The sequence below is a fragment of the Rhea pennata genome, chromosome 29, assembly GCF_028389875.1.
Source record: "Rhea pennata isolate bPtePen1 chromosome 29, bPtePen1.pri, whole genome shotgun sequence".
NCBI lineage: Eukaryota > Metazoa > Chordata > Aves > Rheiformes > Rheidae > Rhea > Rhea pennata.
Window position 1 is genome coordinate 4,339,082 of NC_084691.1, and position 27,560 is coordinate 4,366,641.

General features: G+C 62.0%; 3 protein-coding genes and 2 non-coding genes across 16 annotated transcripts; 1 reads left to right on the top strand and 4 right to left on the bottom strand.

Annotated features, from left to right (window-relative positions):
- The first annotated feature begins 31 nt into the window (after nt 1–31).
- Nucleotides 32–3,992, top strand: TMBIM6 (transmembrane BAX inhibitor motif containing 6). Of its 3 annotated transcripts, XM_062597341.1 has the most exons (11): nt 94–109; nt 800–1,217; nt 1,318–1,421; nt 1,543–1,651; nt 1,789–1,909; nt 2,118–2,166; nt 2,245–2,342; nt 2,425–2,504; nt 2,645–2,745; nt 2,824–2,896; nt 3,036–3,992. In XM_062597341.1, the coding sequence occupies exons 3-11, from the start codon at nt 1,366–1,368 to the stop codon at nt 3,057–3,059; spliced, it is 711 nt and encodes a 236-aa protein (XP_062453325.1). In that variant the 5' UTR covers nt 94–109; nt 800–1,217; nt 1,318–1,365; the 3' UTR covers nt 3,060–3,992. The 3 variants fall into 3 exon arrangements, with proteins under 3 accessions (XP_062453324.1, XP_062453325.1, XP_062453326.1); XM_062597340.1 differs by lacking the exon at nt 800–1,217 and having other exon boundaries at nt 32–109; XM_062597342.1 differs by lacking the exons at nt 94–109; nt 800–1,217 and adding an exon at nt 624–645.
- A 565-nt stretch (nt 3,993–4,557) lies between these two features.
- Nucleotides 4,558–12,910, bottom strand: NCKAP5L (NCK associated protein 5 like). Its single transcript, XM_062597106.1, has 14 exons — nt 12,839–12,910; nt 10,049–10,111; nt 9,854–9,961; nt 9,268–9,336; nt 8,845–8,883; nt 8,619–8,738; nt 8,433–8,546; nt 7,579–8,028; nt 6,569–7,317; nt 6,236–6,398; nt 6,074–6,152; nt 5,669–5,980; nt 5,053–5,186; nt 4,558–4,888 (listed from the first exon to the last, which is right to left on the bottom strand). Exons 3-14 carry the CDS (start codon nt 9,953–9,955, stop codon nt 4,652–4,654), a joined length of 2,568 nt encoding a protein of 855 aa, XP_062453090.1. The 5' UTR covers nt 9,956–9,961; nt 10,049–10,111; nt 12,839–12,910; the 3' UTR covers nt 4,558–4,651.
- A 1,313-nt stretch (nt 12,911–14,223) lies between these two features.
- KANSL2 (KAT8 regulatory NSL complex subunit 2) lies at nt 14,224–27,560 on the bottom strand. Of its 10 annotated transcripts, none has more exons than XM_062597210.1 (11): nt 26,462–26,922; nt 26,073–26,331; nt 24,859–25,037; nt 24,081–24,195; nt 23,487–23,654; nt 21,946–22,108; nt 21,337–21,433; nt 18,431–18,684; nt 16,128–16,364; nt 15,874–15,943; nt 15,035–15,113 (listed from the first exon to the last, which is right to left on the bottom strand). In XM_062597210.1, the coding sequence occupies exons 1-10, from the start codon at nt 26,580–26,582 to the stop codon at nt 15,896–15,898; spliced, it is 1,641 nt and encodes a 546-aa protein (XP_062453194.1). In that variant the 5' UTR covers nt 26,583–26,922; the 3' UTR covers nt 15,035–15,113; nt 15,874–15,895. The 10 variants fall into 10 exon arrangements, 9 of the variants coding, with proteins under 9 accessions (XP_062453196.1, XP_062453195.1, XP_062453192.1 ...); XM_062597209.1 differs by having other exon boundaries at nt 15,874–15,946; XM_062597212.1 differs by lacking the exons at nt 15,874–15,943; nt 26,462–26,922 and adding an exon at nt 27,537–27,560 and having other exon boundaries at nt 14,224–15,113.
- LOC134152293 (small nucleolar RNA SNORA2/SNORA34 family) lies at nt 15,217–15,349 on the bottom strand. The gene has a single exon (XR_009960992.1). It is a non-coding gene; the product is annotated as a small nucleolar RNA SNORA2/SNORA34 family (small nucleolar RNA).
- Nucleotides 21,119–21,254, bottom strand: LOC134152292 (small nucleolar RNA SNORA2/SNORA34 family). Its single transcript, XR_009960991.1, has one exon. It is a non-coding gene; the product is annotated as a small nucleolar RNA SNORA2/SNORA34 family (small nucleolar RNA).

The window sequence follows — 27,560 nt, forward strand, 5'->3', positions numbered from 1 at the left end:
AGGGCGAGGCGGGAGGCGGGACCAAGCCGCCGGGGGAACCAATGGGAGCGTGGGAGGGGGGCGTGGCAGAGTCGGCAGCTGTCGAGGCCTACGGCGGAGCGCGGCGCAGGTGAGGCCGCGGGGGCCCAGGCGTCCGGGCCGCGGTGGGAGGCCCGGTGGGGGAGGGAGGGAGGGAGGGAGGGGCGCGCCGGGACCCCCAGCGTCGCCCCCTGCCACCGACTCGGCTGCGCTGTCCCGGGAGAACGAGGCCCTCGCCGTCGGGGGTGGGGGGAGGCTCCGTGCCCCGCCCACCAGGCCTCGCTGCCAGAGTGGGGGAAGGGGCCCAGGCGTCCGGGGTCTCGCCCCCTGCCCCCGGGGTCTGCTAAGGGCGGTTGGGGGGGGAGGGGGCCGCAGTGGTGCGGGGCTGTAGGGAGACCCCACTGTTCCCCGTGGGGGAGCCGTGTCAGCAGCTTCCGCCCGCGGTGACATCACAGGCAGGGCCGTGACGTCACGGGCCGCGTCACGGCTCCGCGTGCCCCGGCGGCGGAAGCGGGCGGCGCCGTGGGGAAAGGTCGCGGGGGGGGGGGGGAGGGCGCTGCGCTGGCCCCGCGCCGGCACCGTCCCGGCCCGCTGCCCCGGAGCTCGGCGCCCCTGGGGCAGAGCCAGGTGAGCCCCACGCGGAGCAGCGGCCGGGGGGGGGGGCGCGGCCCCATCCCCTCGCGGAGCCCCCTGGGCCCAGCTGCGTCCGCCCCAGCCTGCAGCCCCCCCCCCCCCCGATGGGTTACTCGTGCTGCTTGCTGAGCTGGTTCCTCTTTCGCAGGTGCCAGGGTAAACAGCAGCCGGCCGGGCCGGGGCTGGCGCAGGGGCTGCCTGGGCGCAGACCCGAAAGGAGAGAGGAGAAGGAGGCCCCCGAGGGAGCCTCGCTGCTGCTGGAGCCCCGTCTGGGGACGTCATTACAGGCGTTAATAGTAGCCTGGTGCAAAGACGCTTTCCAGCTGCCGGGAGCGCTCCCGCAGGGCCTGAGCCTTTCTAGGGGCGGCCCTGGCCTTGCAACAGCCTGCAATAATTGCGCCAGCTAGACTAGGAGGGCTCCGCACGCCTGGCCAGGCAGAGACCGCGGCGGCTCGAGAGCAGTTCGCAGCTCCTGCCGCTTGCTCTGTGCAGGGAGCCGTGGGCACGAAGGTGCCCTGCCAGGGCCGGAGGCACCGACGCCAGGACAGGCAGGTCCTCGGCTCCCGGTGAGCTCCCAGTGGCAGTGGGGAGCGCTGCAGGGGACTAGAGGAAGGGAGGGTTTGGAGCTGACTCTGCCATCTCCCTGACTCACCTCGTCTCTCCCAGCCTACATCTCTGCAAAGCCACCGGTGAGTCCGGTCCCAGACCAGCACCATGAACGTGTTTGACCGAAACATCAACTTCGATGCTCTCTTCAAGTTCTCCCACATGTGAGTAGCGCCTTGGCCAGGCTGAGCTCAGAGGGTGGCATGTTGAACACGGCGCCCAGGGGTTTGGCACGGCTGCTGCCCCCTGTCCTGATGGGCCTCACTGACTCTCCCTCGCCCGCAGCTCTGCCTCCACCCAGGAACACCTGAAGAAGGTCTATGGCAGCTTCGCCCTCTGCATGTTTGTGGCGGCCGCAGGCGCCTATGTCAACATGGTGACCCACCTCTTCCAGGTGAGGGGTGTTGGGGTGGGGGCAGCACGGTTGCTGCGCATCTTGCCTGGGGTGCTGCGGGTTGCCCGGGACTACAAGGCGGGGACAGCATGCCTGCATGCCCTCACTGAGGCCCCCGCCTGCCTCTCGCCCTGCAGTTCAGCCTGCTGACTGGCCTGGGCGCCCTGGGGCTGATGATCTGGCTCACGGCCACCCCCCACAGCAAGGAGACAGAGCAGAAGAGGCTGGGGATGCTGGCCGGCTTTGCCTTCCTGACAGGTACGTGGGGGCCAGCTGGGCTGGGAACTCAGCAGGGTCATACCGGGCTTCGAGCCCTGGCGAGGGGAGGATGAGAGACCGGCCACGGTGTTGGCCGTCCCTGGAATTGCTCTGGTGTCCCTCCATGCGATGGGAAACCAGGCGGATGCTGCCCTGCCAGGGGCCGAGGCGACCCTGCGGGCAGTGACCTCCTGCTCTGTCCTTCCAGGCATCAACCTGGGGCCCCTCCTGGAAATGTGCATCTCCATCAACTCCAGGTAGGAGCATGGGCGCGCCCCCAGCCTGCCCCTCCACCGCCGCACGGGCCCCGCTCACGCTCCTCTCCTCTCTCCTAGCATCATCCCCACCGCCTTCCTGGGCACTGCCACCATCTTCACCTGCTTCTCACTGAGCGCCCTGTACGCCCGACGCCGCAGCTTCCTCTACCTGGGAGGTGAGCCGGGGGACCCCGCGCAGGGCTGGGGGACCCCACGCAGGACTGGGGCCAGCCCTTACTCGTCACCCCCTCTCGGCAGGGTTCCTGCTCTCCGGCCTCAGCCTGATGCTCCTCTCTTCCGTGGTTAATGCGTTTGTGGGATCCACTTGGCTCTTCACAGTGAGTCCCACATCCCTGGTCCTTCCCCAGGCCGAGCTGGGGCCGTCTCGCAGGACCCCACGGAGGATGGACGGCTCCTTGTGCGGTCCCCCAGCGCAGAGTCCCACCCCCATCCTAACAACCCCTCTCCCTGCCACCAGGCCAACCTGTACCTGGGGCTGATGATCATGTGTGGCTTCGTCCTCTTCGACACGCAGCTCATCATTGAGAAGGCGGAAAGCGGGGACAAGGATTATATCTGGTGAGTGTCAGGGCCGGGAAGGGCGTGGGGGCGAGGCTGGGACCCCCTGACCATGTCCGGTCCCTCTGTCCCCTGCAGGCACTGCGTGGATCTCTTCCTTGACTTTGTCAACATCTTCCGGGAGCTCCTGATGATCCTGGGCATGACCGAGGTGAGACCTGGTCCCTGGGTACGGCTGAGGGCATAGGGCTCACGCGGGGGACATCCCCTCCTTGGGGGATGATGCGAGGTGGACGGGGGCCGAGGACCCACCTGGCCCTGGCCGTGACCAGCCCCGTCTCCTCTTGCAGAACAAGAAGAAGGAGAAGAAGTGAAGCTGCTCTGGGTCGAGGCGGAGCTGTCCCCATCCGGTCCCTGTCCCCGTCCTGTCCCTGTCCCAGTCCTGTCCCTTCTCTAATTCATTAAAGGGGTTGCGCTTGCTGCTGATGAAAAGCAGCTGAGAAGCTTTCGCACCTTGTGGGTTTTTCTCTTGTTTAGCTTTTTTTTGATTAGAAACCAGCTGATTTGCAGATCCTGCTGGAGTTTGGCTCCCCCCTGGCCCGGGATGGTGGCCAGCGGTGCCTCGTGCTGGCGCCAGAGGCCAAATCTGTCAGGGTTACTGTAGACTTGGATCTTTCGTTAGAGGTTTTTTCCCCCTTCCCCAGCCCCGGGGGACACGCGTGCCCACCAAGACCAGTCCTGGCCCGGGGCTTTGGCACCTGCCGCCCCCAACCCCTGCCTGGAGCGGGAGCCTTATCTTCTGGGCTGTGCTGCGGGGAGCAGGCACCTCGTCCGCTCCCCGCGCCAGCGCGGCGGGGGCAGGCACAGCGCTCCACAGGGCAAGGCAGCCCTCCGGCCTCCCTGCGCCAGCCGGGGGGCACTGAGACACCCCCCCCCCCAGCTGCCCTGCGGGGCTGGGGCACCTGGCACGGTCCACCGGGACCCCGGGCTGCCCGGGCCGGCCATGCCCCTGCGCCTCTCGCCTGAAGCCAAACTCCACCTCTGCCTGCTTGGGACGGAGGAGCCTCTCCTTTAGCACCAGTGCCAAGAAATACAATGGAAAAGAAATCATCTGCTGTGAGAACCGTCTAGCAGGTCTGACCCAGTAATGACTGTAATTACCTTCCTCTTCCACCCGTGTACAGCCCTGGCTGCGGTATAGAAACTCAGACTGTGAAGACAAAGGTGTTTTGATTCAGAGCTCTATAAAAATCTCCATAGTCTTACTTTGTACACCAAGATAATTCAATAAAATGCTCAGACTTTAACCTCCCTGTGCCCTCTGTGCCCTGTATGCCTGGACCGGCTGCCGGGGAAGCCGGCAGGGCCGGCGGAGGGGAGGATGCGCTGCAGGGCCGGGCCCTGCCTGTCGCCAGGTTCGGCCTCGGGGGCTGCCACGGGGACCACGGAGCACGGCACGCACCCCGGCAGGGCCAGCATGGGACCCGCCAGGGCCGGGATGGGACCCTGGGCTCGGCCTGGCTCGGGGGCGGCCGGACGCTGCACATCAGTCCAGGTTAGCGCTTCCCCTCTTTATTGACAGCTCGCGGGCAGATGCAGACAGACGGACAGCGGGTTCACAATAACTTATATAAATAAACCAGGGGAGGGCGGCTTTATTGAGTTAAAAACCCCGAGCCCCAGCCCCGGCGGCCGGGGGGGCTGTACACTGCGATAGCACCATCAGAGAGAGCCGGGCGGGGGCCAGGCGCGCGACGCGGAAGGAGGGGAGATGGGGCGGGGGGGGGCAGCGCCGAGCACAGCGCCCCGGCTCGCGCCCCGCGCCCGCGTCCCCCTCCCCGAAACCGGCAGCGCCCCGGCGCCGGGGAGGAAGCGGGAGCAGGGGGAAGGGTCCGGGGTGGAAGACGTGCGAGCCCGGCCGGGCCGGGCCGGGCAGGGGGGCGAGGGGGGGGGGGCCGCGGCGGCCTCAGCCCTGGCTGCCGCAGGACGAGAGGCTGTCGTAGAGCGAGTCGCTGAGCGACTCGGAGTGCTCGAGCCCCGGGGGGCCCTGCCCCGCGTCCCGCGACCGCGCCTCCGTGCTGCCCTCGTCGCCCACGTCCGAGGCGCTGGGCGTCCGGCTGCTGCTGGCGCTCAGGGCGGGGGGCAGCGGCGGCGGCGCCTCCGGGGACGCCCCCCGCCGCCCCGCCGGGCCGCGCGTGGGTGCCTGCGGGGTTGGGGGGGGGAACAGGGTGAGGGTGGGGGGCACTGTGCACACCCCCCCCCCCCAACACCCCAACACCCACCCGCTGAGGCGAATTAGCACTGATCACAGGGGGGTCCCCAGAGCCCCCCCCCCCCCCCCCCGTGGGCCGAGCTGGGTCCCCTTACCATCGCGGGGCGGCAGAGCCCCCCCGGCGCCCCGGCGGCGCAGAGGAAGGGGTCGGCGGCACCGCACGCTTTGGCGTTCGGGAAGGTCCAGTTCCCGCCCTGCTGGACGCGCCATGGCTTGCCGGCTTCGGCGTCTGCGGCAGGGCGGCGGGTTAGTCCTTGGGGGGGGGGGGGGTGCCCCGGCATGACACCAGACGGCACATCCATGTGCATTGCACCGGGCTGCACCATGCACACGCATTGCACCATGCGTGTGCAATACACGACGCACATATACATGCATTGCACCAGCGTGCACCATGCACGTGCAAGGCACCATGCACGTCCATGCATTGCACCAGCGTGCACCATGCACGTGCAAGACACCAGTGTGCACCATGCATTGCACCAGCGTGCACCATGCACGTGCAAGGCACCATGCACGTCCATGCATTGCACCAGCGTGCACCATGCACGTGCAAGACACCAGTGTGCACCATGCATTGCACCAGCGTGCACCATGCACGTGCAAGGCGCCAGTGTGCACAATGCATGTCCTCGTGCATTGCACTGGTGCACACCAAGCACGTGCATTGCACGTGGCTGGCCCGTGCATGCACACTCCACGCGGACGCACCTTGGGGACAGCCGCGGTGGCCGGGCAGGCCGGCGGGGGGCTCGGCGCACGCCAGCACGCCGTGAAACGCCGGCATGCTCTGGTGCTTCCCGGGCACCAGCAGCTCCTCCACGCTGGGCACCTCCCGCTCCAGCGTCCGGGCCTTGCGCGGCACTTTGGTGAGGGCGGCCGGCCGCGCCGGCCCGGGCCCCGGCGCCGCCTCGGGGCGCCCGCGCGGCTTCGGCGCGCTCTTGGCCGGCGCTCCGCCGCAGTAGTCCGGCGGCGGGAAGGTCCCGATGCCGCTGTCCAGCGTCCGCGTCAGGGACCCGCAGGCTGCGGGTGCAAGCGGGGGCGTCAGGGTCCCCCCCCCAAGGCTCCACCCATGACCCCCCCCCCCCCCCCCAAAATCCGGCCGCGTCCCCTCACCTGGGAAATGCTGCGACGTGCCGGACTCGGACAAGCTCTCGTCCGACGGCAGCTCGTCCCGGAGCGCCAGGTCGGGCCCCTGCGGCGGAGGGAGCGGGTGAGCGGCGGTGGGTGCCCCCCCCACCCCGGCCGGTGCAGCGGGGGCCCGAGGGGGCGACCCACCTTGTCGGGGGGCTCCTGGCAGCCCCGCAGGTGGCCCACGATGCCGTTGCGGGGCGGGCGGAAGAGCCGGGGGTCTTTGGCGTCGGGGGAGACCCGCTGGAAGTCGCACAGGTCCCGCTTGTGCTCCAGGCGGCTCTCGTAGGACACGTCCTTCCCGTCCACCCTGGGGACGGGGCGGCATCGGGGCGGCATCAGGGGCGGCGGGGACCCCCTGCCCCCCCCAAAATGCCATGCTGCCAGCTCTCAGTACCCTTCTAAGAGGGTCCCCCCCCCCCACAATTGCATCCCCTGCCCGCACTGGGGAGGGGCCCAGGCGTCCGGGGCGCCGCTGACCTGTTGAGCAGCTGCTGCATGAAGGTCTCGGCGGTCACCTCCTGGTACATGACCTGCAGCTGGCTGGCGCCGCGCTCGGGGGGGCCGCCGCGGGCCCGCGGCCGCCCCTTCTCCAGCGCCAGCCCGTTGATGAAGGCTTGCTCCTCCTGCAGCGCCTTGCGCAGGTCCTCCGCCTTCTCCATCAGCTTGGAGATGTTGAGGCTCTCGGCCTCCAGCTTGCGGGCGGCCAGCTTGACCTCGCGGCGCAGCGGCGCCGGCGCCCCGGCCCAGTCCCGGCCCTTGGCGGCCTCGGCGCGGCGGCTCAGCGCCGGCAGCTTGCTCTTGCGCAGCCCGAACCAGCTGGCGAGGCCGCCGGCTGCCTTGGGCTTCACCTCGCCCGCCGGCGCCTTCTCCTGGCCCTGCAGCCGCAGCACGTTCTCCTCGATGCCCTTCATCACCTTCTCCTCGATGGCCGAGTGCGCCGCGGCGGCGGCGGCGGCGGCGGCACCGGGGGGGTCGGGGCCGGCGGGCGCCTTGCGGGTTCCCGCGGGCGCCGGCTCGTCCGGCCGCGGCGCCCCGGCTTTGCCGGCGGCCGCCTTGGCGGGCGGCTTGGTGGGGCTGCCGTGGGGGCTGCGGGCGGCTTTGCCCGGCGGGGCCCGCGGCGGCGTCCGGCCGCCCCCGGCGCGGCCCTTGCCGCCCGCCTTGGCCCCCTCGCCCTCGGGCCGGGCGCCCACTGACGAGTAGCAGCGGGCGGGCGGCTCGGCGCCGGGCGCCGGCGCGGGGGGCTTGAGGCTGCCGCCGGCGGCCGCCCGCCCGGGGGGCTCGCGGCACTCGGCGCCCCGCGGCTTGCCCAGGGCGGCCAGGCGCTCCTTGAAGGGCAGGTAGCCCGGCTCCGGCGGCTTCTTGCCGGGGCGCCGGGTGGGCGCCGAGCCGCCGGCGCCGCGCCGGGCGCCGGGGGGGGATGCGGCCGCCCGCTGCCCGCCCGGCTCGGCGCCCGGCGGCGCCTCGGGGGATGCCCGGCGGCTGGGCACCGGCGAGGCCTCGGCGTGGCCGCCGCCGCGGCACGGGATGCGGGAGGCGCGGGCGAGCTGGGGGCTGAGCCGCGGCGGCGCGGGCGGCCCCGGCGCCTTGCGCGCTTTGCAGGGCGCCGGCGGCGCGGGGTGGCCGCCCTCCTCGGCACCGCCGTCGCCCCGCAGCAGCCGCTCGGCCAGGGCGCTGAGCAGGGCCCCCCGCGGTGGCCCGGCCCCCTCGGGCGAGGAGCAGGGGCTGCCGTCGGCGCCCCAGTGCCCGCAGCGGGGCTGGCCCGGCGGCCGGGCGCTGGCGCGGGACTCGGGCGAGCCGGGCGGCACCGGCGGCGAGGTGCCCAGCACCGGCGCCGTCTCCTCCAGCTTGCGCAGCGCCTCCAGGATCTGCGCTTTCTTCTTCAGGAAGGGCGAGAGGGCGTCCAGCCCCACGGCGCCCGCCGGCCCCTCTGCCGGCGCCTGCGGGCACGTGGGGGGCTCAGCCCACGGTGCTGCCGATGGGCATGCCACGGGCTCGGACATGGGGACACCGCGGGCTTGGCGATGGGGATGCTGGGGGACCAGGAACGGGGATGCTGCAGGACCGGGGATGGGGACGCCGCAGGGACAGAGACAAGGACGACGTGGGCTCGGAGATGAGGCCACCGTGGGACTGGGGGCAGGGATGGTGCTGGGGCAGGGATGGGGACATCATGGGACCAGAGATGCTGCAGGACCAGGGATGAGGACACTGTGGGACTGGGGATGGGGACGCCCTGGGGACAGAGATGCTGTGGGGATGGGGACGCCGCAGGACCGGGGACGGGGATGCCGCCGGACCACGGATGGGGATGCCGCCGGACCGGGGACGCCGCAGGACCTACCTCTCTCGGGGGGCCGCAGCACGCCGGCAGCGGCAGAGCGGGCGGCTGCTCGGCGGAGCCCGGCTGGGGGCTGCTCGGGGCCTCCGCGGGCGCCGGCGGCGGGTGCGAGGGCAGCTGGGGGGGACGGAGGCGCTGAGCGGCCGGGCCGGCCCCCGCGCCGGGGCCGGGGGCTCGGCGGGGCCCTACCTGGGGCAGGGAGCCGGCCGAGAGCTGCAGCTTCTGCTGGAAGAGGTCGCTCAGCGTCTGGTTCTGGCGCTCCAGGTCGAAGACCCTTTTCTTCAGCTTGATGCACTCCTCCCGCAGGTCCTGGTGCGGGGCAGGGCGGCGTGTGAGCCCTGGGCACGAGGCCCCCGCGCCGTGCAGCGCCGTGCAGCGCCGCGCCGCGCTGCGCCGGACCCGCCGGGCAACCCACCTTCTGGTTGAGCAGGGCTTGCACCACGTGGTTGGCGACCTGCAGAGACAGCGCGGCCGTGGGCAGGGGCCCAGCGCACGCGCGCGTGCGTGACACAAGCACACGTGTGCGCAGCAACACCTGCGTGCACAGGCGCACGCGCACACACTGGTGCGACGCACCGTGCAGACACAAGCGTGTGCACAGAAACATGCACTCGCGAGGAAGGGCCGGGCACAAACACACACGCGTACGGCGATGCACGGGACGCGAGCGCAGCCAGGCAGCCGTGCACGCGCGCTGGGCAGACACACGTGTGCATGTTTTCACACACGCGCAGGTGCATGCGTGCAGTGCAGGACACACTTGCGTGCTGCCACGTGCCCGGCAGCACATGTGCACACGCGCCGCCCCAAGCCCACGGGCACCGCGGGCTCCCGGTACCTCGTCCAGGCAGCGCTCATACGTCTCCCGCTGGCTCTCGTTGGCCTGTGCCAGGGCCGAGTTCTCTGCCTGGGGACAGAGCCAAGGTCGGCGGAGGGGGCGCAGCAGGGGCCCGGACGCCTGGGCCCCCCCCTGCCTCAGTCGCATCTGCAACGGCGCAGAGGGAAACCCTCGTCTCCCTGTGGGGCCGGGGTGCAGCAGAGGGACGCGCACGGGGCCGGGCTGCAGCCCACTGCCGCCCTCCGAGGCGGCTGCGCATGAGGGGCACTGAGGCTGGTGGCCACGGCTGCCTGGTGGCCACGGCTGCTTGGTGGCCACAGCTGCCTGGTGGCCACGGCTGCTTGGTGGCCATGGCTGCCTGGTGGACTGGTCACAGTTGCCTGCAGGCCACAATTGCCTGGTGGCCACAGCTGCCTGGTGGCCACAGCTGCTTGGTGGCCATGGCTGCCAGCTGGCACTGGTCACAGTTGCCTGGAGGCCACAGTTGCCTGGTGGCACTGGCCATGGCTGCCTGGTGGCCACAGCTGCCTGGTGGCCTAAGCCAGAGCTACGCGGTGGCCGCGGGCCAGGTCGCTGCTTCCCGTACCTCCAGCTCGCGGAGCCGCTGCAGGAGCTCATGGCTGGTGCCCGTCTCGCCACCCTCCGCGGGGCTCCCGGCTCCCGGCGCCTCGGCCCCGCTCTCCGACATGGCTGGCTGCAAGGGGACGGGCGTGAGCGCCCCGAGCTGACGGCCCGCTGCGGGCGCCCGCCCCAGCCCCAGCCCCAGCCCCAGCCCCCTTACCTGGCGCGGGGGCACTGCCAGCACGGGGCAGACACCCCCAGCCCTGTCCCTCTGCGCTGTCACCTGTGGGGGACACCGAGCTGAGAGGGGGCCCCCAAACCCGACCCCCTTGGGGCACAGGGCCCCCTTGGTGCGCGGGGACCCCCGGCTGCAGCCGAGCTGCCAGGGCCGAGTCCTGCTCCAGGGAACCGGGGCAGCACGGAGCCCCCGACCTCCCTCCTGCCCCTGCCCGGGCAGCGGGGAACTGCTGGCACCGGGACACTGGGCTGCACCGGGCCCCCCGGGATGCCACCAGCACCAGGGAACTAGGGCACACCGGGACCCCCGGGATGGCACCAGCACCAGGGAACTGGGGTGCACCGGGACCCCCGGGATGGCACCAGCACCAAGGAACCAGGGCGCACCGGGCCCCCCGGGATGCCACCAGCACCAGGGAACCGGGGCACACCGGGCCCCCCAGGATGCCACCAGCACTAGGGAACTGGGGCGCCCAGGCCTCCCTGGGATGGCACCAGCACCAGGGAACCGGGGTGCACCAGGACCCCCGCGACGCCGCCACCCCCGGCGCGGCCCCGCTCGCTCCCCGCGGCTCCCCCGTCCCGGCGCCCCGCGCGCGCCCAAGCTCAGGCCGGTGCTGGCGAAGCGGCGCCGGTGCCGGTGCCGGCGCCGGGCCCGGGCGCGCGGCCGGGAACCCCGCGCCGCCCCCGCCCCCCGCCGCGCACTCACGGGCCGTGCCGGGCCGTGCCGGGCCTCGGGCGGCGCCGTCCGTCCCCGCTCAGCGCGGCGGCCCCGGAGCCGGCGCCGGAGCCGGTGGCGGTGGTGGCGGTGGCGGCGGCGGCGGCGGCCCCCGCTCCATCCCGGCCCGGCCCGGCCGCGCTATTGTTGGGAGGCGGCGGCGGCCCGGCTCCGCCTTCCCGCCGCGGCCGGGGAGGAGCCGGGCCTGCCGCCGCCGCCGCTGCGAACCGGCGGCCCCCGGAGAGGCTCCTCGGGGCCCCGCGATCCCTCGGAGCGGGACCCCCGGGGCTCTGGCATCCCCTGGGAGAGGGACCCCCGGGGCACCGGGACCCCCTGGCACAGGGACCCCCGGGGCAGCGGTACCCGCGGACACCGGGACTGCCAGGGAACGGGGACCTCCGGGAGCGGGGCTCCCTCGGGGGGCCGGCCCTCCCCCCCCCCCCGAGAGGGACCCCCGGGACACTGGGACCATCGGAGTGCTGGGACCCCCGGAGCGGGGCTCCCCCAAGATGGTCCCCCCGGGGCACCGGGACCCCCTGGGAGAGGGCCCCCCGGGGCATGACCCACCCCCCCCCCGGCAGCAGGGCACCGGGGGCAGAGGGGCCGCTCGGCGTCCGGGCCCCTCGGGCCGAGGCCTCCCGGGGGAACCGGGCACCGGGCTGCGCCGCGGCCCCAGCCCCGGACGGCAAAATCGGCTGCGCCGCGTGAAGCGGGGGGACCTGCCGGGGAGCCCGGCACGGTGCCCGGCACCGCCGGCTGCCCGAGGCGCGGGCACCTCGTGGGCCGAGCCGGGCGGCCCGGATCGGCTGCCCGACCTCGGCCCTCCACCCCGGACGCCGGCATCGCCGGCACAACCGGCTCCGTCCGCCGGTGCAGGCGGGTCGGACGCCGCGGGGAGCTCGCACGCTTCGTCCCCGTCCCCGTCCGCGTCCCCGTCCCCGCGGTCTCCGCGCTCGGGCAGCACGTGGCGCCCGTCGGCGCGTCCGGCCGGCCCGTCGGGAGCAGGAAGCGTCCCCGGAGCCGGCGGCTCCGGCTGCGTCACGGGGGGAAGTGAGGCTCCGTCTGGAGGGGAAGAGCAGCCGCGGGGTCCCCGGGACCGCGCCGGCCTGGGGCGGCCTGGGCGGACGGACGGACGGACGACGGGGCCGTGCCCGCCCCCTCCGAGCCCCCCAGCTGCCTGCTCCCTGCGCCCCGTGACGCCGGGGGGCACCGAGACTCCGTGACCGGGCTCCGGCTGCCTCCCGCCCTGGCCCGGCACGGAGCCGGGGGGCACGGGGCCGGGGGGGAGGGGGGACAGCCCGGAGCGTCCCAGACCCACTGCGGGTGCACCGGGGACAGCAGGGACAGCCGGGATGCCCTGGGGACAGCGGGGACACACCGGGACAGCCGCGGGGTACACGGCGTAGGGGGAGCAGGGACCGAGCAGGGACGGAGCAGGGACGGTCAGGATGCCGTGAGGACAGCGGGGCTGCACCGGGGACAGCGGGGGCATCATGGCTGGGTCAGGCAGGGGACTGGGGCCAGTGAGGGAGAGACGATGGACAGGGAGGGACGCGCGGGGGAAGCCGCGACGTCCCGGGCGGTGGGGACGCCGCGGATGCACCGGAGGCGGCGGCAGCGGAAACGGGGCTGCGGCAGGGGAGAGCGGGGACACTGGGGACAGCCAGGACACACGGGGGGGGGGGGGAGGGAGGGCAGCCAGGCTGCCCCAGGGGCACCGGGACGAGCTGGGCAGGCAGCCGGGGGGCAGCGGGGACGCGCCGGGGCGGCAGCAGCGGTGCACCGGGACGCACCGGGGGGAGCGGCCGGGCCGCCCCGAGCCGCTTCCCCTGCCCCAAGGTCGGTGCAGGCGCGGCGGGGCCGAGCCCGCCCGACCCCCCCCTCCCCGCCCTCTCCGATCCCCCCCACCCCCCCCGTCGGGGCAGCCGCGACCGGCGCCGCAGCGCGCGGAGCCCCCGCGGCACGTGCGCGGCCCCGCGGCTGCGCGCGCCGCCGCCGCCGCCGCCACCGCCGCCGGGGCGGCCCCGCTGCCCGCCCGCCGCGGCCGGGACTCACCGGGGGCTGCGGCGGCGGCGCGGCATGGCCGGGGCCGGGAGCGGGGCCGGGGCCGGGGCCGGGGCTGGCCCGGCGGCGGCGGCGGCGGCGGTGATGTCATGGCTCCACCGGGCCAGCTCCGCCCCGCGCCCCCGCCGCCGCCAATCCGCGCCCGGCGGCGGCGGGGGGTCCCGGGGCCGCCGCCGCCGTCGTCCCCCCTCCCTCGCCGCCCCCCGGCACCCGGACCCCGGCGCTGCTCCGTGTCTGCCGGGACGAGGCCTCCAGCAGCGGCCGGGCACAGCCCAGCTCCGCTCGGCTCAGCCCTGCGGCACTGGGAGCCCCGCTCGGCTCGGCTCGGCTCGGCACAGCACTGGGAGCTCGGCTCGGCACAGCACGGCTTGGCACAGCACCAGGAACCTGGCTCTGCTCGGCACAGCACCGGGAGCTCAGCCCCACTCGGCTCGGCACGGCACAGCACAGCTTGGTGCAGCAGCGGACCTCGGCTCAGCACAGCACCAGGAGCCTGGCTCAGCCCGGCTTGGCATGGCACAGCACAGCTTAGCGTTGCAGCACCGGGACCTTGGCACAGCACAGCTTGGCTCAGCTCAGCCCTGCAGCACCAGGAGCTCAACTCAGCTTGGCACAGCATGGCTTGGTGCAAGGGAGCCTGGCTCGGCTTGGCATGACCCGGCCCTGCGGCACCGGGGAGCCTGGCTCAGCTAACATAGCCCGGGATAAGCCCAGCTTGGCCCGGTCGGCACAGCAGGGCCCTGCCACGCAGGGACATCTGGTGCGGCCGAGCCCGGCCCTTCGCCCAGAGGACAGGCAGCGACGGCAGCAATATTTTTAGATCACCAGAAGTAAGAAAATAGCTCAGGAACGGCAGGACTCTGTCATCTCTCTAGCGAAAGAGCAGGCCGTGCGGTTAAACACAAACCTCCCCTCGGCTCCCAGGCTGCCGCCGCGCACGCAGGACGCGCCAGCGACGGAGCCCTGGGAAGAGGGATGCGCGCGGGGGACGGCCGCAGGCGCCCAGCCCCGCGCGGCAGCGGCACGGGCTCACGCTAAGGGAGTGAAACCTGAATTTGGGTACTTTCACTGGCTGCGGCGGGACTCGGGAGGTTTGCGAGCGCATCGTTTTCATTCCTGAACTCTCCGTCCCCAGGGAGCGGGCGTCTGTCACTACCGCGGCAGCGCTGGTCCCACGCTCCGGGCGGAGAGGGCAGCTTGGTGCTGCAGCAGCAGCTCTCAAGCTCCAGCCTGTCCTGCCCTCGCTCGAGGCAGGTCCTCCCCCCTCGGCGATCGCCCTGCCTCGGCAGCGGTGCCCCAGGACAGCAGCTGCATCCTCCTGGGTAAGTGTGCGCGCTCACGCTGCTCTTGAAGCACGACCCAGGGAAGCTCCGGGCTTCAGTATCTGCTGATCTCTTTATTGTCTGGGTTACCTGCGGGAGGGGAAACCTCCTCCTGCAAACCGACAACTTTACACAGTACATTTCAAACACTCATACACAGGACCAGCACCCTGCAGCTTAAAGCTGGTCCGGAGCCCACGCAGGGCTGGCAGCAGCACAGCAGCGCACCGTGGCACACGGGAGACGAGCTGGCAGGCAGCTAGGAGACCTGCTTTGGCGCACAGGACCGCACGAGGAACCAACCATGCCTCCAACAAGCACGTGCACTCCTGACGTGCCACGTACAGCACGTCCTTTCCCCACCTGCAAAGCCATTTCTTACTGGCACGTCTCACCCCTCCAAGGAAGCCACCGCTTCGCTAACAAGGCGAGTGCGCAGAGCCACCCCGTCCTTTCCCCGGTAAGTCACCCAAGGATCCCTCCACTGAACACCTCCAACTTCTCCCGCTGCTGCTAACGGACTCTCCCTCGCCAGCGGGCGCTGGCAGGCTTCACCACAAACACGTGGCAGCCAGGGCCGGGGAACGCAGGGGAAGGACTAGCCCGGCTGTGGGCCGCCGGTCGGACATTTCAGGCCCTGCCGTTCCAGGAATCATTCTGGCAGAGGAGGAGCTGCTGTCTGGGAAGGTGCTGGGCAGTCACACCAACACCTGTGTGTTTATAATGTGCATGTCCCACTTAGGGGCTGCCAGGGCTCAGAGTGAGAGAGGGTTCACACGGGATCTTAGAAAGGCCACTCGTTCCCAGTCTCAGCTCACAGACGCCGGCTCTAGGTTCCCGTTGGCAGCTGCGGCCGCTCCATGGGCCTGGGCAGAGGATGTGGCTTCCTCCTGCCTCCTGTTGTCCTTTGGCCCGGGTCGGCACCCCAATATCGGCAGGTGACTCTGTTGAAGCAAAAAAAACAAGGTCAAGCAGGCACCTCCCAGGGCTTTGCGGCCAGACCAGCCCTGGGCAGAGGCGGGCAGGAGCCCGAGGGAGCCTGTTGCGCCTTGTTGCTCCCACACGAATTGGCCGTTCCATTTTCAGATGGGAACACCAACAGACCGGGAGAAGTCCTTCCTCTGGGCTCCTGCTTGAAACCAACGGCTACGCCAAGCCGACGGCCTTCATTCAGGGCCTGGGGGGTGCGAGCTCCGGGGCTGCGGCCCCACCACACAGGCGATGGCTGCAAGCAGCCCGCTCGCTCCCGGGAGGAGGGAGGCACTGCAGTGACCTCTTCAAGCTGCAGAAACAGCATCCGAGAGAAGAGACACAGAATGGGGCGTCTGAGGACGCCTCCAAAGACACCCTGTGGGCACTTCCTGAGCGAGCCGCAGGCTCCCAGCAGGACACCAAGAGCAGCAAGTGGAAAAATTACACTCAAAAGAGAGCACTGCGGAGTAAATGTTATTTGAAGAGAGAGAAAGCACAAGCCCGCTGCCCAGAAGATGATTTCACCACATGGAAGAAAAGGGGCTTCCCACGGGAGGTCAGGCCACTGTCCCAGCCCCCAGCCAAGATATCCCTAACGCTTCCCAGACAGTTCCTGCGACACCCATCCCACACACAGGAAGACACAGTGGCGTTAAACCATCCATGGAGAAAAGGCGACCGCCTGTCCTTTGCAGGCAGCTCGCAGCCACCCCAAGGACGAGCTCTGGTTACCATCCTCGCAGCTCTCATAGCGTCATCCAGACTGTGGGCGCAACACGGGCTGCCTGAGTGGGTCCAAGCTCTGCTGCATGGGAAAGCAACCACCTGAGGGCCTGGCTGGCACAGCAGGCCTGCAAACAGGGAGCGGATCTCCCCCATGAGGGGGCATCTTCCAGCTTGCTACAGAGCTCTGAAGGCAAAGGGCTGCCTGCAGAAGGAGCTGTACTTCACTGCTGGAAGCCCCTGGCACGTTCTCCTGGCCGTACCTGTGCAGGTAGCTCTGCAGGAGGCTCCATGACTGGGGAGAAGACGTGGGCAGAGAAGTTCCCTCTGTCCGTCGGCACCATCTGCGGTGGGACACCTGCTGGGGAAGGTTCCTCCAGGGCCAATATGTCTATGGGGGCCTCGGCAACGTCTCTGATTGACTGCTCGAGGGCCATAGAAGGATCAAAGAGCAGAGGGGACGGGGGACACTGCATGCCATCACCCACCACGTCCAAGTCCTAAGAGAGAAAACACCAGGAGCGGCCCATCAGAAGGAGACATCCCAAGGAGCCAAGGGAGACGGGGTGTCTGAGGGGCCCTTGTTTTTCCAGAAACAGTGTGATCCAGGCTGGGAACGCTGAACTCCCACCAAAGGAAGACAAAGCGTGGGGCACAAGGTCCAGAGCCTAACATGATGTGCTGCCCCAGATGGCGGAAGCATTCCTGCAGCAGCCAAAAGGGCTGTGAAAGGGTCTGATTTTGATCTCCTTAGACACTCACCACTTTCACCCCCTGACAAGACTCGGCAGAGCCCTCTTTGCTTGCCCTGACACATAACATCAGCATATACAGTCTCAAGCTTACTCCTCCTGTCTGCCCGCTTGCTGCTGTCTGCAGCATGTGCTGATAACACCGCTGACGCGAGAGGCTGGGATTCTTCCGAGCCTATTGTTAGAGGAAAGTATTTGTTTTGGCTTTGGAGGGAGTTTTGACATCAAGGCGGGATTGTCTGTGACTCCGGAGTGGCACTTCAACAGGCTAGTGTTACGCTAGATAAAACACAGAGGCTCTACACAGCCATACATACTGATGTAGCTCTGAATCCTTTGAAAGCAAGGAGGCAAGGTTCTCGCAAGGGTGTCTACGACAGGAAAAATTCCAGCCTGAAAGGCCCTCGACGCAGTCCTGAAGGAGGGCAGACACATGCTATCTTATCTCAGCAGCATGGAGAAGTCACACTTGCCAGTAAGGCCACTTCCAAAGTAGGCTACTCTGAGGTTCACATCCATGCCTGGCTCAGAGTACGAGGGGAGAAAAAGGCAGAAATAAGGCCCTTGGATTGTCACCAAACAGCCACTGAAACCCCGCACAGAGCAAGAGAACCCTCTTGAAGGGGAGGTGAGGGGCATACAGTCATGTTTTTCCTTTCTGACCTGAAAAAACATCTCCCACAAAGACTGTTTTCACATACAGCAGCGTGCTGGCTCTGCCTTGTGAACGCTCAGCCCCACAGGAAGGAGAACTGGGCTCTGCTCCAATGCCCACTGAAGTCAGTGGAAGCGCTCCCCCTGACCTCAGTGGGCACGGGATCCAGTCTTTACTCCACAGCAGCTCTATGCCTGAACTAGTCTCCTACCAGGCAGCCCCAGACTAACAGGCTTTCAAGGCACTCACTAGCATATGGTATCTCATGTTAAAGCAGTGTCTGTTGCCATCCCCTTGACTCCAGAATTGCAGGAAAATCCTTCTCCTTCAACAAACTTTAGGTTACACGATTTGCCTGCTGATGGAAGCACTCAGGAATCTTGGCGACATCCAAATTTTTAAGCAAGTGACGTCTCATTCAGAGCAGTAGCTCCAAATGACCACAGTAGTTTTGTTTAAACAAATCTCAGAGGATTTTAAGCATGTAGGCTTAACATCCATGCAGGATATCAGAATAATCTGGGGATTAAAATCCTTATGTATTCTTCATGGGAGAGAAGGAAAAAAAATCCGCTTTTTAAAAAGCCTCTAAATACGGATTTAAACAGCAGCATAGCCCTTCTAAAGGAGCAGTCACCAATCATGTTCAAAACACTACAAAAACAAGCGTTTCCCAAACCCCTCACATTCTTGTATGTTTTTTCAAGAGATGATTCTTCCCCAAGCCAGCAGGAACAAAAATAGTTCATACATCAAGCTCCTGGCAGAAGGAAAGAGATGAGAAATATTAACATTTTAGCCTCGTATTACTGGGCTGTGCATGCTTGGTGCTACACAATCTAATTATTTGAGAGGGGTCCCTCACCACTTGGGCCTGCTTGCCTTGGGCTCTTTTTCCAAGGAGAGGACTGACCTGTGCACCTGCATGTACTCTGCCAGGGACACAGCAGCTTTACACGAAGCCCACGTCCGTTCCTTGAGGGGAACACCAGGTTCATTGCATTACAGCCCACTCTTCCTCCTCCCTGAGCATTTTAGAGCGACTTTGTAATATGTAATGAAAACAGCAACCTTCACAGGAAGGTTTTCAGCAGGACACCTTACTTGCATGTCACAGGTAGTCTATACTACAGCACACTGCACAACTGCTCTGACTTACATCACTGAACTCCAGGGGTAAGCTTTCCGTGGGCTGGAGCTCAGCAGCGCTCAAGTACAGATCTGTGGGGGCAGCTTCCAGCTCCTCAGGAACAGACAGTATCTGCTCAGGTACATACATCTGAGGAGGCAATCGGAGATGAAGTGGGCAGCATGGATCCTCAGAGAGGCTTACAGGTACAGGCTTGTTGCACGGCACTTCCTCCGATCCTTGACATGGTTTAAAAAGAGTCTGATTAGTATCTTGACAGATGTCTGGAAAGATATGGTCAAGGGAAACTTGCACAGTATGGCAGACAAGGTATTAAAAAACATCCACCCAAAAGCATAAAAGCTCTCCACCCACCCCACCGTTCAGGGATCACGGTGTTAAAAAACATACAGTTCTCCTTCATGGTCAGGAGTCCAGACTCCAGAGTTGCATCCTGACCGCCCAGTGACATGAGCCAAATTACCTTATTTACATGATGGAAAATGGGGGCAATGCTGACAGCCTCACAGTGGGGGCTGGGAGACTTAGCTGGATACTTGTAAAGCACTCTCAGATCCTCAGATGGAAGATATTACAAATGCACAGGCTTACTTCTATTTGCAGACGTCTATTTAAAAGGCATCTGCACAAGCCTTAACATCTAACATGCAGCAGAGATACTAGCATGCACAATGCTTTTTCCAGAGCCAGGAATTTAGTTCCGGTATTTCTATCTTCCCAGTACATTTTCTTTCCCCATGGAAAACCTATTCCTGCCAGAGGTGTAAATGGGATTTCCTGCCTTTAATCACAAACAGAAACTCTGCTCCAATTGAACCTCACTTACAAAGCAATCCATCAGCAGACAGCAACTAGAGAATGAATCCCATCTTCTTCCAGCAGAAGAAAACAAGAACCCTACAAAATGACTGAGTGACCCACTGCTGATGGTACGATGGTCTATATACACCATGTTTTTATCATAAACTTTCTATTTACTACTGCAAAGAACGACCAAGCTTATTTCTTGGGCGCTCACTTGGAGACAGAAATTCCACTCAAGTGATGATTTGATGCTTGGTGCCAAAGTTGCTTTCAAGTGTGGAGCAAGTCTTGCAAGTCAGCTATCTCAGTATCAAACCCACCAAAATAACTAGCCAGGCTGATGTTCTTGACATTTGCGAAGCTCTTTTTACAGCTTCCTTTTTACACAAAGCAGTGAGGGAGAAAAAAAAAGAAAGAGAAAAAAAAAAGTCTTTCAAACCCACATAAAATGCAAAGGACGCCAAGCTTAACCCAGTTTGGGTTGACTAGATTTCAAATTTACCACTGCATTCCAACCTCCACGCACTAAGGAAACTCCGAATACACTAACAAGATTCCCAGACAGGCTTTGGGGAGCCCATAATCTGTACAAGAAGAGCACAGAGCTCAACCCAGAAGAGCCAAATCTATCAGATACTCAAGGGCAGATGTGGTCAGAAAAGTGTCTCTGTAGGAACAGCAGGGTGGGGAGCCAGATTTTAATCTCTCTGAACGACTCCAGACCAAGCACTTTATTGGTAGCCAAAAAGCATGAATTACCAAGCTGACAAAATCACGAGCTCTACCTGCAGCCCAACAACCCAGCTGGGTTTGGTCCCTTTAACGCATTGTCACAAACAATCAAGCTTCTGAAAACCAAACAAAGCCCAAGAGCCTCCTGACAATGCACAAAGCACAGCAGACTGCAGATGTTATCGGCTCAGCAGGACTAACCAAAGTAAAATCTTGTTTGTGTCAGTGAAAGTCAGCTGACACACTCAGACACAAGGAAATAAAACCCTGCTTTTTCCACTCCCTTCTCTGCCTGCACTGCTCAGTCAGCCAGCTGCAAACAGCAACTTGCTCAAACCATTTTAAAGGTATTTATCCTGTCTTTATTTTAAAATATATGATCGCTACAGAGAAACAATGGCAGCTTCCTGCTGCCTGGGCTGCTCCCTGCGCATAGTTGGAGTCAAGTCTGCCAACTTCAATAACAAAACAAAATGAAGAGTTCATCATCCCCCTGGCTGCGAGCTCTCTTCTGGGACAGAGCACTGGAGTTTATCCTGACTCACACCAGCAACAGCTGCTAACTCAACTTGAGACACAATCCAAACCTGTTACTGGACATATCCACCCAATCCCACGTAAGGGTTGTGCAGATGTACCCAGAGGCAAAGTCTGGTTTGTGGATCCCATGTTGCTGGTAGCGATCTATAAACTGGAGAGAGGCCGGGGAAAGTCAGAGTCTGACGTTGAAAAGCCAAGGTCGTATCTGGATGTCGAACAGCCTGAAGCTCTTCAGAGATGCACGTGACACAGCAGATAAGCAGACACTGTTCAGCGTGAGATTTCATTCTAAACGACCAACACCTTCCACGGGGCCCAAATGAGAGCAAGATGGCCCACGGCATCCCCAGCCAGGCTAGAAACTATTCCCTCATTCAGGCCCTCTTACATCCACTGTGTGAGAAGTGTCTCAACAGTCAAACATCCCTTCCTACTCACTTGCTCACAGTGGGACTCTCATAGCACACTCAGCGGGCTCTATTCTGGATGGCTGTTGGCACCCCAGCACCTGTAGCCAAGCCTCTAAGAGCCATAATTCACAAACAGAGTGTGAATTTGCTTCTATTCTCCTTTAATAAGGCCAGAAATCTGCTTGCAAATCCCTCAGGCCTGATGAAGTTCTCTTGTTGCTTCCAAGTGAATTGACCATTCCCTTCTGATGCTCTGGACTGGCCAACATACCACAGGAACACATTCCTCTGGGCTCCTGCTTGAAACCAACGGCTACAGCAAACCGATGGCCTTGATTCAGGGCCAAAATTAAAAAGGAGAATCAGGCGCACTTCAAACTGCCAGCAGTCACGAGTGCAGCCCAAGACAGCACAGACATCAAAGGATACGAGTAAGACAGTGCCTGGTCATCGGGAGAGACTGGTTGGAGCATCGAACGTCATCAACAAAGGCCAAGCACCTTTGGCTGGAGCGAGTGGTGTGTGCCTGAAAATAAGTAGAAAAGAAGAGCTCAGAGCTGCACTGGAAAATTTTCTGTCTCTTTTCCAGAGAAACCCCCTCTGCTATACAGCACTTTGCTCTCAAAAACGTGCCAAGATTAAATTCTCATTTGCACTATGGTGGATTCTCACTTCTCATTACGTCCTTTTCATTCACGCTTCTGAGACATACCTGAGATAGTAAAACAAACCTCAATTTCAATACAAAGAACATTATCACCTCAAAAGGATGTCTCAAAGAATGGCTTTTCCCAGATAGATCTTGTAACTTTAAGAAGTCAGCTAAGGGAATACTTTAAATTTAAAAATAGTGATGAAAAAATTGTTGCACACACATGACTTGGGTTCAGATTTGAGCATGACAGCAGGCAATCTGACAGGGCCAGAAATCCAGGAGATCTGGCCTAGGATCACTCCAAGGAAAGGATAAGAGGAAAAACCCAGTTTCCAGGCAAGGCTGTAACTCAAACCAGACTGACACCAGAGCTGGACACCCACCTGCTGGGCAGCACCGTCAGTCGCCAGCATCCTGCGCTCCTTCAGCTGGCGGTGAAGCAGGGCTTCCACGCCGTAGCGCTGCCGATAGCGTCGCAGGCACTTCAGTCGCTTCAGGTTCTCACGCTCCTTGGCCATAAGCCCCTCCGGGCCTGTCAGAAGGCTGCTGCCTGCAGGGAAGCAAAGGAAGGATCAGGAAATACCATCCCCTATCTGCCACCTTCTTCCAACACGATTAAGCCAACATCCCCCTCTTTTGATAGGGCTTTTTTTAAAGAAAACGATGCTGATTTTATTTTTCTGGTACTGAGAGCCAAAATCAGCTGTCGAGAGTTCCAACAGCTGATTAATGACACAGATGTCAAAGCATCTAGTGAACTAGCAGTGAGTTTTGCACACATAAACAGGAAGCACATCTTTTGGTTACATAAGAGCCTGACAAAGCAGCCTCCATCCAGAAACTTTTCCCAGTTGCTCTGTGCAGACAATGAATACTTGGGCTGATGGAATATTTTTAAACAACATCTTTTAAAATACTTTAACCAGTCAAAAGTGTACTGTGATTTTTGCAGGCAGAATATAAAATTTGTCAAATTTCAGCTTACTCATGTGCAAATTCTGGAAGTTTCCCGTAAGCATTCCCAGCTGTAATTACAGGGCAATGCTCAGCATCTGCTTTTCTATTACTGGTTTGCAAAAACAAGTTCTACAAAATTATTATGTATAAAACTTTCAGTTATTTTTACTTGAGACTGGACCGTACAATGCCCTTTTCCGGGATGAGCTATTATAGAGGCTATGCTAGAGTGCATTCTTTGCACTGCAACACCTTCAGCCAGTTATACAACACAGTTCTTCATCTGCTGTACTACAAATTCCTGCCTTAAAATTTTGTACAGTAAGAAGTCCAACCAAAGAAAAAGTGCTTTTGCAGGAAAGAGTTGTATCTATGCTAAGAAGGAATGTCATTACAGCAATACTAGCGTAAGTACAGAAACAAACCTTTGCCGATACAGACAGGACCTTACAGATGAATACGTTTTTTGTTTATAAAACCAAAAACAGGAAATCCCATACAAAAAAGAACTTTTGTCTCAGAATTAACTTTGTAGTCTCATTTCCTGACAACATTGCAAACTTTGAAGAGCAAAGAAATCCGGCAGCCTTTCTAACCCAAATGATACCAATCTCCAGGCGTAAGGCCAGCCACAGAAATACGTTCTCCATCTCGCTTTCAATTCTACAGTAATTCTCACCCTTACAAAGCCAGCACTGCAATTACATGTGTTCCAAAAAAAATGCAACAAAAAAGCATTTTTAAATGTAGAGTTCTGCATAGTGTTAACAGGTTTAGCTCAGTTGGTTAGAGCATGTTGCTGCTAATGCCAAGATTGCAGGTTCAATCCCCACGTGGGCTGAGGGTTGGACCAGATGATCTCCAGAGGTCCCTTCCAATCTTACCATTCTATGATTCTGTGTGTTTTAGAGAAGCACTGTATCCCATGGCCAGATGAATATGGATCAGTGACTACTTGTACCAGTACTTGCCTATGGCTTCATGTTCTGCCTTGCGGCTATGCAGGTATCGACGTTTCTTCTCTTTCAGAAGGTGCTGGAGTCGTTTGAACTGATCGATATACAGAGATTGCAAGCGAATCAGCTTTTCTCGCATGATCAAAGCCACCTCCTCGGCTGTGTATACACCAGCGTGCCTGAAAAGCACCCAAACAGGGTAAATTTTGTAAAGACCTCCTCAGGGCTGTTCTTACTGAATAACATGGGTATTGCCTGAAACACTGACTGAGCATGGTTTGATTAGACAGATCAATGGGTTAGGAGCAGAACTGATTTTTTTTTTTTAAGCTAAGAAACCACTCACAGACTGCTGCTAAATGCCTGGCTAGATAGGCTACTCTGCACTGAAAGACAATCAACTGTAAATGTTTCACAGAAGGACCACCAAGTCCAAGACTTGCAAGTATTCACGCCAAACAACTCACCAGAGACACAGAGTCCAACTGCAACACTAGCAACGTCATCTCTTTAACATAACCACCATCCACCCTGGTATCACACTGAATTCAGGGCGTTCTGCAGGACATGTGTAACCACCTTGGAGCCACCATCACCCAGCTTACTTTAAGGGATCCTCCTGGTCGCTATCAATGCTGTCAGCCTCGCTGTCTGGGTCCCCTCGCCACGTTTGGTCCACTGTGATAGGGTCCTGCTCGCCATCGCTCCAACTGTCCTCATCTGAAAAGATAAGTCTCTGTGAGGAACAGGACCCTGCCCTGCTTCCCAGCGCTCGTTACTCCAGCATAGAGCAGCCAGGGACCATGGGGAAGGTTGTTCCACGGCAAGTTCAGAGGTGAGCCTGCTCTGTCTCTTCTCCAACAGAGATTTCTTCCCAGCACAATGTAAGCAAGCAACATGGTACATCAGGAAACCCACCAATTATTTGCAGCCAAAATATACAGCTCCTGAGGAGTAACATTCTTGCCTACTTAGGAACTATGAACCACCTGCCAACTCCCCACTAAGTGACCCTGCAAGAAGGGAAGCTCACCACTGAGCTGCAAGGAACAGACACATCTAACAGCAGTGCTTGAAAGGCACAGCAAGAGACTAAACCAGCAATAAGGGAAGCTTCAAGACATTTCTACCTTGCAATAGTAAGAAAAGAGAACCTACGACATTTTGGTCTGGTGATGTGATATACCTGCAATGTGACATACTTATAGTCACTGGTAGGCAAAACAAACAGGGGTGTGGGACATGACTTTTACACCACAGACCCAAGGATCCCATTTCTGCTACTGAATGTAGAAAGTGATATTCTTGCCATTTCCAAACAAAATAAAAAAGAAAAAGAGAACGCCTGGTTCTCTCTCACCAGTTTTCACGTTGAATTCTTACCTAGGATTCGACTGGCTTCACTGCGGCTACTCTCTGCAGTCTGGGAGCCCAGCTCTGTTTTGGCGTAAGAGCTAAGCTGGCAAAGGAGAGTCTCGCTTACAGGTCCAGGATTGGACTTTTTCATCTGAGCTTGGAGTGCCAGAGTATTCCTACGGGCATGTTCCGCGCAGAACGACACACTGGTCAAATAAATCAAAAACACGTTACGACTCCAGGTTCTAAGTCAGCCAGCAAAACGAACAAGTGATACAGTGAGAAACACTCCCTGCCCTTTAGAAGGCATATCCCACACTCACAGCTATCCTTCATGAGCAAAACGGAACTCTATCACTGACTGCTGGTATTGTTCAGAAATACCAGAGAGCCCCAAGTGGCTTGCAGACCACACATCACCATTAAACACCACCTCTGGCACTGAAGCTGGCAGCCACAGAGCACAGCAGCACGGAGAGAAAAGGGCTCTTTACTTCAAGCCGTGGAGCTGAACTCTTCTGCTTCCAAACATTCATACCGGACTTTAAGTTTTCATGCAGAGCACACTGGCCCACGTTAGATGCATCCTTATTACTGCAGAGGCACCAAGGGCAGAATCAAGACTACTATTGTTCAAATCTCAGTGACCTCTGGGAATTAAATAAAGGCCGATGCTTCAACAACTGTAACTGACTGTTCTACTGACGTGTTTACTGGGTGTCAATAATTATTTCAGGTCCTTTCATCCATTACAGCTAAAATATTTTACACGCATCAAAGAACAACAAGTACAGCCAGGTCATCAACTCCAAATAATACATGATTAGAGTATCCATGTTGAGGATTAACCATAAGCACAGACACAGGCAACTCGAGTTTGCCAGGGTTAGCTCAGGTGCAGCACCACGTGGAGGCAACTGCAGCTCCTACAAAGCACCCTGGCTCCTGATAGAGCACAGCCACCTTCTGATGACAGAGGGCAGCAGCCTGACAGTCCTGCTGCACCAAAATGACTCCATACAGAGCTTCCAGTACTCGCAGAGTCTTTTTGCTGGATTAAGAATGCTTTAAAAATGGAAAATCACTTGTCTGAGATTAACATAAGTGCAGCAGTAGAATAAGGAAAAGAACCCGCAACACCTGCGCTGCAGACTTATGCCTTCACACCGTGGTATTCTTGCTTCTGCCCATTTTAATTCTATACAGTACTGACCAGGGGACTGGGAAATGGAGATACTGACCCATCTTTCTTCTCTGGTTTGGGCGCAGCATTCGGACACCGTTTTCCATTCTTTGTTGAAACGTAGCTGCACTGCTTGAAAGGGGCGCTCCTGTCTTCCAGAATATGCTTAATACAAAACTCCTGTCCTTCCAGCCGCGGCTGGGAACACTGGCGGTGAGTAAAGGCACATGACAGAGGTTCCTGGGGCCGGGGCACAGGAGTAAGGCGTCCTCGACTTGACGGCAAAACATGGATCCGAATTCTGTTCATGCCAACACCTGCCAAAGAAATACAGGCCTGATTAAAAGAAATGAAACAATTAATAAAGAAGAGTCTTTGCTAATATCTGCAAACATCTGAACAAAACTCTGTCTTCCTGGGATAAGTAGGAGATGAAATTGTGCTTACAGACATAGTTTCGTAGGAAACTCAGCTTCACAGTAACCCCAATTCTGCACAGAAGGTAACACACTTCACTAACCTGAGTTACCAAATGTTGCTGCCCACCAGCACTGTGGTCAGGGTACATTTTCTAGACTCACTTTGCCCTCTGCATAAAATCCCCACATGCCCGCGGGCAACTGCTCCAACCCCACCATGCAATCCCTTCCCCCCAGAACTTGATTTCCCCAGCCCTGTGCCCTCCCAAGGGCATGAACGCTCCCTTCCAGTGCACAATCTGCCACCCAATACAGAACTGTTCCTCCAGTCCCTCAATTCCAAGCACCATCCTCCCTGAGCAGGACCCTCGAACACACCCACCATGTCCACTCTCCTTCTCAAGTGCCCAGTCCCCACAACCACCTTTGCACACCCCCCAACACAGCACTCCATCTTCCCAGTGCAAAGGTCACCAGCTAGCCCCCAAAATAGGATCCCTCCATCCCTGCACACCCCCCCCCCCCCGCTGCGGGACGTCCTCCTCCCAGCATACCCCATAGCGCAGGACCCCTCCTTCCCAGTCCATCTTTCAATGCATCCCTAGCGCAGGTCCCCCCCCCAGTCCGCAGGGCACCCCCCCTCCCCGTGCACGGCCCTGCACGCGCTCCCCTCCCCTCGGGGCACCCGCTCCGTGCAGGACGCCCTCCCGCTTGGGGCACCCCGCGTGCACGGCCCTCCCGCCGGGGTCCGTCCCCCCCCCCGGGGCATCCCGGGTCCGCCCCACTCCCCGCTGCACCCCGCGCTCGGCCACCTCCCCCCCCCCCCCCCCACCCCCGCGCACGTGCTCCGCCACCCGCCTCGCGCCGGGCCCGCGCATGCGCCCTCGCGCCGCCCAGCCGCCCCGGCGCCGCCATTTTGTCCGCGGGCGTGAGGGGGGCAGCCGGGGGAGCCCAGGCGGCGGCGCCGACACGGAGCACCGGGGGGTGTGGGTGGAGCGGGGGGAGAACCGGCGCCCCCGGCCCGCGCGGGTGGGGAGAAGCCGCCGGGAGAGCGGGCAGGCGGCGGTGGGCGCTGCGCGGAGTCGGCGCCGCCGCCATCTTACCTCGCTCGCGCCTCAGCCTCGCCG

Coding starts and splice junctions, on each gene's coding strand:
- TMBIM6 (XM_062597340.1), top strand. CDS start 1,366: ATGAACGTGTTTGACCGAAACATCAACTTCGATGCTCTCTTCAAGTTC. Junction 2,746..2,823: donor GGGGACAAGGATTATATCTG/GTGAGTGTCAGG, acceptor TGTCCCCTGCAG/GCACTGCGTGGATCTCTTCC. Junction 2,897..3,035: donor TGATCCTGGGCATGACCGAG/GTGAGACCTGGT, acceptor CTCCTCTTGCAG/AACAAGAAGAAGGAGAAGAA.
- NCKAP5L (XM_062597106.1), bottom strand. CDS start 9,955: ATGTCGGAGAGCGGGGCCGAGGCGCCGGGAGCCGGGAGCCCCGCGGAG. Junction 8,547..8,618: donor CGGCCGGCTCCCTGCCCCAG/GTAGGGCCCCGC, acceptor CGTCCCCCCCAG/CTGCCCTCGCACCCGCCGCC. Junction 6,399..6,568: donor ATGCAGCAGCTGCTCAACAG/GTCAGCGGCGCC, acceptor CCCCGTCCCCAG/GGTGGACGGGAAGGACGTGT.
- KANSL2 (XM_062597208.1), bottom strand. CDS start 26,582: ATGTACCCTGACCACAGTGCTGGTGGGCAGCAACATTTGGTAACTCAG. Junction 24,196..24,858: donor TGAAGCCAGTCGAATCCTAG/GTAAGAATTCAA, acceptor TTATCTTTTCAG/ATGAGGACAGTTGGAGCGAT. Junction 16,365..18,430: donor TACCCCTGGAGTTCAGTGAT/GTAAGTCAGAGC, acceptor TTTCTCTCTTAG/GACTTGGACGTGGTGGGTGA.